Below are 13,405 nucleotides of genomic sequence, written 5' to 3'. Positions count from 1 at the left end.
GAGGCGGGCGGATCCCCTGAGGTCAGGAGTTCAAGACCAGCCTGGCCAACATGGTGAATCCCCACCTCTACTAAAAATACAAAAATTAGCCGGGCGTGGTGGCAGGCACCTGTAATCCCAGCTATTCGGGAGGCTGAGGCAGAAGAATCGCTTGAACCCGGGAGGCAGAGGTTGCAGTGAGCCGAGATTGTGCCATTGCACTCCAGCCTGGGGGACAACAGCGAGACTTCATGTCAAAAAAAATGAGAAGAAGAAGAAGAAGAAGAAGAATTATAACAATATACTTTAATAGAAGCTATATGAATATGGTCTCTCTCTCTCTTTCAAAATACCTTATTGTATGTAATAGTTTCAGACCTTGGTTGACTGCAGGCAACTGAAACTGTAGAAAGCAAACCTACAGGTAAGGGCAGGTGACTGTATGAGAAAACAACTACCAACCAGTTTCACTTCTGAAAATTAATAGAAAGATTCTCAACAAATTACTAGCAAACTGAAATCAGCAGTATATTAAAAGGTTTCCACATCATGACCAAGTATGATTTATTCCTAGAATCCAAGGATGGTAAAACATGTGCAAATCAATCACTGTATTAAACCACATTAACAGAATAAAGGGAAGCAACACATAATCATTTTAATTGAGGGAGAAAACACATTTCACAAAATTCAACACTCTTTTTTTTTTTTTTTTGAGACAAAGTCTTGCTCTGTCACCCAGGCTGGAGTACAGTGGTGCAATCTCAGCTCACTGCAACCTCCACCTCCCGGATTCAACACATTCTCCTGCCTCAACCTCCCTAGTAGCTGGGATTACAGGTGCCTGCCACCACACTCGGCTAATTTTTGTATTTTCAGAAGAGACAGGGTTTCGCCACGTTGACCTGGCTGGTCACGAACTCCTGACCTCAGGTGATCCGCCCACCTCAGCGTCCCAAAGTGCTGGGATTATAGGCGTGAGCCACCGTGCCCTGCCTCAACACTCTTTCATGATTTACAAAAAGAAAACACTGAACAAACCAGGAGTAAAAGAAAACCACCTCAACGTAACAAACTACATATGTGAAACACTCACGTGAATATCATACTCAATAGTGAAAGTCTAAAAGTTTTTCCGCTAAGATAAAGAACAAGAAAAGGCTTGTGCCACTTCTAGTCAACATAGCACTGGAAGTTCTAGCCAGAGAAATTAGATAATAAAAAATAAATAAAACTATCTTTGTCCATAAATGATTTATGATCTTTTATGTAGACAATCCTAAAGATTCCACCTCCCAAAAAATGTATTAGAATAAGTTAGGCAAAACTGCAGCATATAAAGTCAACACTCAAAAGTCGATTATATTTCTATACACTAAAAATAAACAATCTAAAATGAAAATTACAAAAACAATTCCATTTACAATAACATCAAAAAGATCATTCAGGAATTAACTTAATCAAAAGAGACATCTAATAAAAACTACAAAACATTGCTAAAAGGAATTAAAGAAGACATAAGTAAATGGAACCCAGTCCCTTGTTAATAGACTGGAAGACTTAGTATTGTTAAAATGACCATTACCCAAAACAACCTAGAGTCAATGCAAACCCTGTAATTCCAATGATGTTTCTTGCAAAAATAGAAATAGAGGAAATAAGTGAAAGTAAAACAAAAACTGTTATTTTCATGTTCTTAACTATCTAACAAATAAATTTGTTCAAAATAATAACAGCAACAATATATTCAGTAACGTATGCTTGTCTGTATGTGTACTGGTGTGTGTATATGTATACATATATATGCACAAAATGAATAACAGCAATGATAGACGTAACAGGAGGAAGGAATTAGGATTATTTTGTTATTATAAGGTATTTTACACCCCCTGTGAAGTGGTATGCTGTGATTTGAAAGGGGACTTGGATAAACTGTGAGTATATTTATTTTTTCATGTTTTTATTAATAGACTTTATTTTTTAGAACAGTTTTAGGTTTACAGAAAAACCGAATAGGGTACAAAAATTTACTATATACTCCCTGTCCCCTTCTCTTTTTCAGTTTCCTCTAATATGTTAATATTAGAGGAATGCATTAGTGTGGTACATTTGTTACAACTGACAAAGCAATATTCATACATTACTATTAACTAAGTCCAGAGTTCACATTAGGGTTCACTGTTTGTGCTACACAATTCTATGCCTTAGCAGACAAAATGTTATGCATCCACCAATATGGTAACAGACAGAATAGGTTCACTTTCCCACAAATCCCCTGTGCTCCACCCATTCACCCCTTCACAACCTTCTGGCAACCACCAATCCTTTTTTCCCCCATAGGTTATAGGTTATTGGGGTACAGGTGGTGTTTAGTTACATGAGTAAGCTCTTTGATGGTGATGTGTGAGATTTTGGTACACCCATCCCCCAAGCAGTATACATTGCACCCTATTTGTAGTCTTTTATCCCTCGCACCCCTCCCATCATTCCCCCCAAGTCCCCAAAGTCCATTGTATCATTCTTATGCCTTTGCGTACTCATAGTTTAGCTCCCACATATCAGTGAGAACATACGATGTTTGGTTTTGCATTCCTGAGTTACTTCACTTCGAGTAATAGTCTCCAATTTCATCCAGGTCACTATGAATGCCGTTAATTCATTCCTTTTTATGGCTGAGTAGTATTCCATCATATATACATAGCACAATTTCTTTATCCACTCGTTGACTGATGGACATTTGGGTTGGTCCCAAGATTTTGCAATTGTGAATGGTGCTGCTATAAACGTGTGTGCAAATATCTTTTTCGTATGACTTCTTTTCCTCTGGGTAGCAAGCACTAATCTTTACAGCTTCCAAAGTTGTCTTTTTCCAGAATGTCTTATGGAATCATAGAGCATGATTTACAGACAGGATTCCTCATTTAGCATTTAAAGTTCCTTTCACAAAAATTTTATTTTTTAAGTGACAAAAACTGCATATATTTATGGTGTTCAACATGTTGTTTTGAAGTACGTATATGCTGTAGAATGGCTAAAACCAGCTAATTAACATATAAGCATTACTGCACATACTTCTAATTTTTTGTGTTGAGAACAGTTAAAATCTATTCTCTTAGAGATTTTTTGAAAATACATTATTAACTACAGTCACTATGTTGTACCATAAATCTCTTTAACTTATTCCTCCCATCTAACTGAAATTTTGTATCCTTTGACAAAGATCTCCCTAGCTGCTGGTAACCACCATTCTATTCTCTACTTCCATGAACTCAGCTTTTCTGGATTCCACATATAAGTGATATCATGTGGTATTCTTTCTGTGCCTGGGCTAATTTCACTTAATACAAGATCCTCCAACCATCAATTATCTATGTTGTTCCAAATGACAGGATTTCTTCCTTTTGTAAGGCTAAATAGTATTCCATTGTTTATACATACCATATTATCTTTCTTTATCCATTGTTAGGCACTTAGGTTGATTCCATATCTTGGCTCTTATGAATAATGCTGCAATGAACATGAGAATGCAGATACCTCTACTAAATAATGATTTCACTTCCTTTAGATATATACCTACTAGTGGAATTGCTGGATTGTAAAGGTAGTTTTATTTTATTTTGGTTTCTTAAGACAGAGTCTCACTCCGTCGCCCAGCCTGGACTGCAATGGCATGATCTTGGCTCACTGCAACCTCCGCCTCCTGGGTTCAAGCGATTCTCCCACCTCAGCCTCCCAAGTAGCTGGGATTACAGGTGACTGCCGCCACGCCTGGCTAATTTTTTGCATTTTTAGTAGAGACGGGGTTTTGCCATGTTCGCCAGGCTGGTCTCGAATTCCTGACCTCAGGTGATCCACCCGCCTTGGCCTCTCAAAGTGCTGGGATTATAGGCATTAGCCACCGTGCCCAGCCGGTGGTTTTATTTTTAATTTTCTCAGAAATGTAAATAAATATTTAAAACTCTAGGGCAAACAATAAAAAAAAGGAAAAAAGTAGACAAACACTATAAAAAGCAAAAAAAAAAAAGTATAAACAATCTGCTAAGAAAGGAGAGAAAATGAAATCACATTAAATGATCAGTTAAAACCACAAAAGACAGAAAAAGAATGGAAGACAAAAATAGGAACAAGAATATAGGCAACAAAAGAAAACAACAACAAATATGGTAATATTAATTCAGCTATATCAACAATCACTTTGAATGTCAGAAGTCTAAATGGACCAATTTAAAAACAGAGATTGAGTGAATCAAGAAAAAAGACCCAACTGTATTTTTTCTATAAGAAACTCACATTAAATATAAAGACACATATAGATGAAAAGTAGACGGATGGAAAAAAATATACCATAACAATAATCAAAAGAAAGCAGAAGTAGCTATATTAATTTCAGACGAGCAAATTTCAAAGCAAGGAAAATTACCAGGGATAAAAAAGGGCATTACATACTGATAAAAGGATCAATTCTCCAAGAAGACATAACAATCATCAATGTGTTATATATCTATCAACAGAGTGTCAAATTACATGAGGCAAAAGCTGATAGAACAGCAAGAAGAAAGAGATAAATTCACTATCATAATTGGAGACTTTGACACTGCTCTATCAGAAACGGACAGATCCAGCAGGCAGAAAACCAGTTAAGAATATAGTGGAACTCAACAATACCATCAATCAACTGGATATAACTGACATCTATAGACTACTTTATCCAACAACAGCAGAATACACATTTTTCTCAAACTCTCATGGAACGTTCACCAAGATAAATCACATTCTGGGCCACGAAACACACCATAACAAACTTCAAATAGAAATCATACTGTGTCTATTCTCAGATCACTATGGATTTAAACCAGAAATTGGTAACAGAAAGATAACTAGAAAATCCCAAAATATGTGGAGATTAAACAACATAATTCCAAATAACTCTTGGGTCAAAGAAGGAATCTCATGAGAAATTAAAATATATTTTGAAACAAATGAAAATAAAAACAAAACTTTTCAAAATTGGTGGGATACAGTGAAAGCAGTGCTTAATGCATATATCTAAAATCAATAATCTGAGTTTCCAACTTAGGAGACTAGAAACAGAAGAAACAAATTAAATTCCAAGTAAGCAAAAGAAAATAAATAATAAAAATTAGAGCAGAAACCAAGGAACAGAAAACAAGAAATTAATACAGAAAAATCAATGAAACTAAAAGCTGGTTCTTTGTAAAGACCAATAATATTTTTAAGGCTCTAGCCAGGTTGGCTACAAGAGAGAGAATAAAAACTGCCAATATCAGAAATGAAGGAGGGAAAACCACTAAGGATTCCACAGACATTAATAAGGATAATAGGGTCCGGGTGCAGTGACTCATGCCTGAAATCCCAGCACTTTGGGAGGCTGAGGCGGGCGGATCACCTGAGTTCAGGAGTTCTAGACCAGCCTGGGCAACATGGTGAAACCCCATCTCTACAGAAAAAAAAAAAAAAAAAAAAATTTGAGCCATTCATGGTGGTGCACACCTGTAGTCTCAGCTACTAGGAGGCTGGGGTGGGAGGATCACTCGAGCCCAGGAGGTGGAGGTTGCAGTGAGCTGAGATTACACTACTGCACTCCAGCCTGGGCAACAGAGCAAGAACTTGTCTCAATGAATGAATGAATGATAACTCTATGCCCACAAATTTAATAATTTAGATGAAATGGACCAATTCCTTCAAAGACATAATATGCCAAAACTCATACAAGAAACAGACTTACTGTTATTAAATAAATTAAATCAATAGTTATTAACCTTCCAAAACAGAAAGCATGAGGTCCAGATGGATTCAGTGGTGAAATGTACCAACTATTAAAGGAAGAAATTATCTATAATGTATTTTAGAGGACAGATGTAGAGGGAATATTTCCAGAATCATTCTCCAAGGTCAGCAAAAAACTTGACAAAGATATTACAAGAAAACTACAAACCATTATCTCTAATGAACACAGATGCAAAAATCCTCAGCAAAATATTAGCCAATCAAATCCAACAATGTATTATGTAGTGTAAAAGAATTATACGCCACAACCAAGTGGGATTTATTACAGGTATACAATACTGCTTCAACATTTCAAAATCAATTATTGTAATCCATCACACCAACAGGCTAAAAAAGAAAAATAGATGATCATATGATAGATGCAGAAAAAGCATCTGACAAATCCAACACCCGCTCATGATTAAAAAAAAAAAAAACCCTCAGTACATGAAGAATAGAGGAACTTCAACTTGAATATCTATAAAAAATCTACAGCTCACTTCATATTTACTGGTAAGAAACTAGCTTTCCCACTAAGATCAAGAACAAAAGCAAGGACATTTCCTCTCACCAATCCTTTCCATCACTGTACTGAAAGTCCGAGGTAATGCAATAACACAGGAAAAGGAAGTAAAGCGTATACAGATTGGGAAGGATCTATGTGATCATCTATGTAGAGGATTCGAAAATTTCCTGGAACAAGTCATTATACCAAGTTGCAAGACAGAAGGTTAATACACAAAAGTTCATTGCTTTCCTGTAGATGAGCAATGAAATAGTGGAATTTGAAATTAAATTCTGTATATGAGCAATATATATGAAATTAAATTCCTGTATATGAGCAATGAAAAAGTGGAATTTGAAATTAAATTCTGTATATGAGCAATGTATATGAAATCAAATTCCTGTATATGAGCAATGAAAAAGTGGAATTTGAAATTAAAAACACAGTACCATTTACATTAAAGCACCTAAAAAAATAAAATAGGCATAAATCTAACTAAATATGTATAAGATCTATATGAGGAAAACTACAAAACTCCGATGACAGAAATCAAAGAACTAAGCAAATGGAGAGATAGTCCATGTTCTTGGATATGAAGACTCAATGTTGTCAAGATACCGGTTCTTCAAATATAGACCAAGTTGGTCTATATTTTCAATCCAATCACAAAAAAAATCCCAGTAAGTTATTTCACGGATATTGACAAACTGATTCTAAAGTTTATATGGAGAAGCAAAAGACCCGGAATAGCCAACAAAATATTAAAGAACAGTCAGGTGCAGTGGCTCACACCTGTAATCCTAGCACTTTGGAAAGCCAAGGCAGGTAGATCGCTTGAGCCCAGAAATTTGAGACCAGCCTGGGCAGCATAGCAAAACCTCATCTTTACTAAAAATACAAAAATTAGCCAGGAGTGGTGGCACGCGCTTGTAGTACCAGCTACTCGAGAGGCTGGGGCGGCAAGATCACCTGGGCCCAGGAGGCAGAGGTTGCAGTGAGCCAGGATCACACCTCTGCACTCCAGCCTGCGCAACAGAGGAAGATGCCATCTCAAAAAATAATAATTAAAAATAAGTAAGGAAGAACAAAATGGGAGGGATGAAACTATCCAACCTCTAGACTTACTATAAAGCTACAGTAATCAAGACAATGTGATATTGGTGAAAGAAAAGACAAATAGATCAATGAAACAGAATAGAGAGCCCAGAAATAGACACACATAAATATAGTCAACTGATCTTTGACAAAGGAGCAGAGGCAATACGATGGATTGAACAAATGTTGCTGGAATAACTGAACATCTACATGCAAAAAAAAAAAAAAGAATCAAGACTAGACCTTATATCTTCTAGAGGATAGCATAGGAGAAAACCTAAATTATCTTGATTAGAGCAACGGTTTTTTAGATACAGCACCAAAGACATAACCCAAGAAAGAAATAACTGATAACCTGAACTTCACTAAAATTCAAATTGTCTACTACTCAAAAGACAATGTCAAGAGGATGAGAAGAAAAACCAAAGACCGGGGGAAAATATTTGAAAAACACACACTTGATAAAGGTCTATTATCCAAAAGAATTTGTTATACAAAGAACTCTCAAAACTCAACAATAAAAAAAATAAACAACCCAATCAAAAAATGGGCCAAAGACCTGAACAGACACTTCATCAAAGAAGATATACAGGCTAGGCGTGGTGGCTCACGCCTATAATTCCAGCACTTTAGAGGCCAAGGTGGGCAGATCGCCTGAAGTCAGGAGTTGGAGACCAGCCTGGCCAACATGGCGAAACCCTGTCTCTACTAAAAATACAAAAAATAGCTGGGCATACTGGCAAGTGCCTGTAATCCCAGCTACTTGGGAGGCTGAGGCAGGAAGAATCGCTTGAACTCAGGAGGTGGAGGTTGCAGTAAGCCTAGATAGCGCCATTGCACTCCAGCCTGGCGACAGAGACTCCGCCTCAAAAAAAAGAAAAGAAAGAAAAGAAAAAAAGAAAAAGATATACAGATGGCAAATAAGTATATGAAAAGATGTTCCACATCATATGTCATCAGGGAAATGTCAAATTAATAAGGAGATACCGTTAAACACCTAATCAAATAACCAAAACACTTGTTTTTTGTCAGTTATAACAGCGACAAGACCAAATGCCAGGGAGGATGTGAAATAAGAAGAATCCTCATTCATTGCTGGTAGGAATGCAAAGTGGTACAACCACTTTAGAAGACAGTTTGGCAGTTTTTTAGAAAGCCAAATACACTCTTATCCTATGATCCAGCAATCAAGATCCTTGGTATTTAACCAAATGAACTGAAAATTTATGTCTACACAAAAACCTGCATATGGATGTCTATAGTGCTTTACTCATAATTGTCAAAACCTGGAGGCAACCAATAGGTCCTTCAGTAGGTGAATGGATAAACTTTGGTATAGCCAGACAACAGGATATTGTTTAGTAAAAAGTAATAAGCTAAAGGATCATGAAAAGACATGGAGAAACCTTAAATGTGTATTACTCAGTGAAAGATGACAATCTGAAAAGGTTGCATACTGTATGATTCCAATTACATGACATTCTGGAAAAGGCAAAACTATGAAAACAGTAAAAAGAGTGACTGCCAGAGACTTGGGGCTGGGAGATGAATAGGCACAGCACAGAGGATTTTTGGGGCAATGAAAATACTATGTATAATAGTATAATGATGGGCATATATCATTGTACACTTGGCCAAACCTATAGGATGTACACCACCATGAGCAAGCCCTAACGTAAACTATGACAATGGGTGATTATAATGTGTCAATGTAAGCATCAGTTGTAACAAATGTACTCTAATGAGGGATGCTGACAATGGAAGTGTCTATGCATATGTTGGGGCAAGGGGTATACGGGACATCTCTATACCTTCCTCTCTATTTTACTATGAACCTGAAAGTGCTCTTAAAAAAACTAAAGTCTTTAAAAAAAGAAAAAAACAGGCCAACAGGGCATCTAGAATAAATAAAATATTACAGGTATGGTCCATCAATTTCTATCAATTTAGAAATTATATTAAAGCAGCCCCAAATTTCTTTACTACTTTAGGTAGTCTGATCATTAATGACTCTTGCCTGGTTACAATTCAAGGAAAATGGTTCTTTAATTCAGACAGTACTGTTAAGCAACTATTCCCTGTGTTCTTCACATCCAAGTACTATATTCTGGTTCAATTTCACTTCTATCTGGCCAATGATCTTTCCCACTGATGATTTCTGAATTTTGGCTCATCACCTAAAATCATCCTCATTATACTTCAGGTTTAACTCATTTGCAAAATTATTCAACATGCTACCATCGCTCCCAAACAAGTCATTAAAATGTTTAATAGGAGGCCGGGCGCAGTGGCTCACGCCTGTAATCCCAGCATTTTGGGAGGCCGAGGCAGGCGGATCACCTGAGGTCAGGAGTTCAAGACCAGACTGACCAACATGGAGAAACCCCGTCTCTACTAAAAATACAAAATTGGCCAGGTGTGGTGGTGTATGCCTGTAATCCCAACTACTCGAAGACTGAGGCAGGAGAATTGCTTGAACGCGGGGGGTGGAGGTTACAGTGAGCCGAGATCGCGCCATTGCACTCCAGCCTGGGCAACAAGAGTGAAACTCTGTCTCAAAAAAAAAAAAAATGTTTAATAGGAGAAGAGGGACCCTGAAACCTTTCTTGGAGGTCTCTGTCCCATGTACCATCCATGCTTTCACTAGCCTCCTTGGAATAAAACTAGTACATTAGTTATAAAGCTTGCCTACCCATACAATTATTACCATGACATTTCATCATATTATCCTCAAGTGTGTCAGACTTCTTCAGAAGAATATTCTTCTTCTTATGGACATACATTGTACTACCCTGATCTACGAGTCCAATAAACCCATCAAAGAAAGGCCCAGTGAGGCGTCTCATGCGTGTACTCCCAGCACTCTGGGAGGCCGAGCAGGTAGATCCCTTGAGTCCAGAAATTCAAGATCAGCCTCGGCAACATGGTGAAACCCCATCTCTCCATAAAATACAAAAAATGAGCCGGGTGTGTGGCACATGCCTGTAGTCCCAGCTTCTTGGAGGGCTGAGGTAGGAGGACTGCTTGAGCTTGAGAAGTCAAGACTGCAGAGAGCCAAGATTGTGCCACTGCACTCCAGCCTCAGTGACAATGCAAGACCCTGTCTCAAAAAAGAACAAAAAGAAACAAAAAACCCAAAGAAAGAAGCAATGAAAGGAAAAAAAAAGTCTATCATGACTTGTTCTTAATAAAATCCATGCTGACTTACAATGATCACTACTTTTCTTAGTGCTCCATCAAGAGGGGTAAACACTGTAGTGTGAAGAAGAGAATTTGACTCTAATTTAACTATAAGGACAATAATAGAGGAGGAGTTTCATATACTCAGGTGATGAAAACAGGAATACGAGATTAGGAAGAGTTCCTAAGCCAATAATATAAAGGTAATAGTTATTGTCAACATTTACTATAATTCCAATTGGTACCACTTTGGCCTGCGAAAATAAATTTCAGATTTAATTTCAGTTATTAAAATTTATCTGTTAGATTTCTTATACATCTAAATAAATCTCAGTTCCTTAAGCAGATGTTTTTAATCTGAACATTCTAAATAAAAATACAACAGTTCTGGTGGAATATTAACTGCCAGGCAGATCACATGTGAAGCTATATTGGCCTTATTTTCTACAATGTGTTTCAGAGCTGGAAGAGACCCAGAGTAGACAACAAACGCTTCCTTTTATAGATGAAGACACTGACCAAGATCACAAAGCCACCTTCTGGCATGGGTGGGCATAGAAATTAGATCTACTCAGCTGCTATTGATAATGCTTCACAAAACCATGATGTCATAAAGAACAATAAGAACAAAACAAATACTTTCTTACCAACTGCACTTCACCAAAAGCACCTCTTCCAATAACTTTTACAACATCATAGTCTTCTGCCTTCATCTGTAGACCTCTGATTTTTTTCACAATTTTCTCATCTACCATAAAAAGATCACCATACTTATAATATCAATCATATTTATATTTTTAAATAATCAACATATTTATAAATATATTTTTGTTTCAAGAAAAGACAGTTTTTAGCTAAACTTGCTAGTTTTTAAAGGCTGTTAAAAATCTAAGATATACATTAACCTTAAAGAACCAAAACTCTCCATGGTTTATTAACACATATAAATGAACACCACTGACTGCCAAAAAGTAGCAGTTACAGCTATTCTGTTTCTGATTCTGTTGCTTAGCAAGTTAGATGATAGCTGACACAGTGATGACCCAAGCAATCCTGGTGTGCACTCTGAATCATGGTAGAAAGTTGCCATGAAATTACTTGCAAGGCTAATCTTAGTAATGAATTTTGATGGCCTACTTCTCTGAAAAGTGGTAATCATACTGTATAAATAGTAACTATAGATAAGATTGTTTAATTGGGAAAATACCTCAGTCTCTGCCAATTTCAAAGTAAAGAGCTTACTGTGATGATACAAAGTATACATTAATTGTTTTGAGAATTTCTTATTCTTGGAATTCAATTTCATTTACTTCTGCATTGTAACATTAATAATGGCAAAGATTAAGGGTTACCACACATATGGTAATAATAGTTATCACATTATTTATTATTAGTCTGAAATGTCCACAATTACAGAAGTATAAAGCTTATTAATTCTCTGGGTAATATTAAGTCTTGGAATTGTAAATATTAATTTAAAACTTCTCTTCAAACTGCTATAAATAACCTGTCCTAAAATAGCTAGTCTTAATAATGTATTTCAAAATTTAGAACTTTATCTGCTTTGCATATTGTAATTCGGTTCTGCAATTGCTTTAAAAATAAAAGTAACAATTTTTGAATAAATCAAATGCTAAGCAAAAGACTTAAGTTTAATAAATAAGTTGATTAAATTAATAAATTTATAGGCTGATAATAACCAAACAAAAATCTCTTAACAAAAGTACAGTTATAAGATCAAATATGAAGTTTAAACATACTTACATCTATTTAAGAAATTATCTATGTTCTTGTTTTTCCTCAAAGCAGGAAAATCTAAATCAAGGACCAAGGAATTTAAGCCATCCTGTTAAGAAATAAAAAGAGGAAAAGACAGTTTTTACAATTTCCAAGCATTCAAAAAAAGTCTTTTAATTTTATTTGTGTCATTTTCACCAGGAAAATGCCAACCCACTTTGATATGATAGTGTCCATAAGTTCCATATCCAACAGCTTTAACTGGTTTCCTAACCTCTGTCAGAGAATATTAGGACTGCCCCTATCATGTTTTCCTGTGTTCTTTCAGCCACTGGAAAAATGTCATTTCAAAACATGTATCTATTATTATTTTTGCTAGACAGATGTCTTCTTTTCTCTCTTCAAATGGCCAAATTTCATCAGGTTTTGACTTCAAGAAATACAGCCACACTAAGTTCCCTCTCATTAAACCTGCATTCATGTTGTGCCTAGTGCAGATTAAGAAGAGAAAATCCAAAAATAAATGACACCATCCTTACCCTCTGGGAGCTCAGTCTCAAAACTAAATTTCCTCTAAAAACAACAACAAAAGGATGATGCATTGTCTGGATTTCTATTTTTTGTTTACATTTCTGTATTTCCCATATTTTCTACAATGAACATGCATTAAAACAGAAAAAAACTATATACACATAATGGTGGAGGTGAAAAAAACTCACCAGAAAGTAACTAAGTCTCAGATTACTCAATGGAAATGCTTGTGAAGGTAGCAGGATTTCTAAAATACTATCACATACATTGTCTCAATGCCAAGTAACTCTGTGGAAGGTAGGAGGAAACATCCTCAATTTAAAAATGAAGAAACAAATTAAGGCACAGAGAAATTACATGACTTTGATTTCCTCAGGGTCACGCTGTTAGGAAATGACAGTAACAGCATACAACCTAAATCTTAGGAGGTCCAATAGACTTAACTCATCCCTCTAGTCTCAATGATCAGACTGACACCCTGCTAAAAGAAACAATGGGAGCCTGGGAGGGTAAACAGGGAAGCTAGAGGATTGCAGAAAATGAAACAGCAATAAAAAGAAACCTTTAGGGGACTTGGATAGGGGGAAAACA

The 13,405-nt window shown here is 36.2% G+C and overlaps 1 protein-coding gene across 1 annotated transcript in view; it reads right to left on the bottom strand.

Moving 5' to 3' along the window:
- The window catches only part of ROCK2 (Rho associated coiled-coil containing protein kinase 2), a 164,631-nt gene that overhangs the window by 95,364 nt on the left and 55,862 nt on the right, over positions 1-13,405 (bottom strand). Inside the window, exons 2-3 of the mRNA XM_002812287.5 lie at positions 12,311-12,392; positions 11,194-11,294 (exon numbers count right to left, since the gene is read on the bottom strand). Coding sequence (XP_002812333.1) covers positions 11,194-11,294; positions 12,311-12,392 — 183 coding nt within the window. The remainder of the gene's footprint in view (positions 1-11,193; positions 11,295-12,310; positions 12,393-13,405) is intronic.

Source organism: Pongo abelii, chromosome 12, assembly GCF_028885655.2.
Source record: "Pongo abelii isolate AG06213 chromosome 12, NHGRI_mPonAbe1-v2.0_pri, whole genome shotgun sequence".
In the NCBI taxonomy this organism is placed as follows: domain Eukaryota; kingdom Metazoa; phylum Chordata; class Mammalia; order Primates; family Hominidae; genus Pongo; species Pongo abelii.
This window is presented reverse-complemented; position numbering and strand designations above follow the sequence as displayed.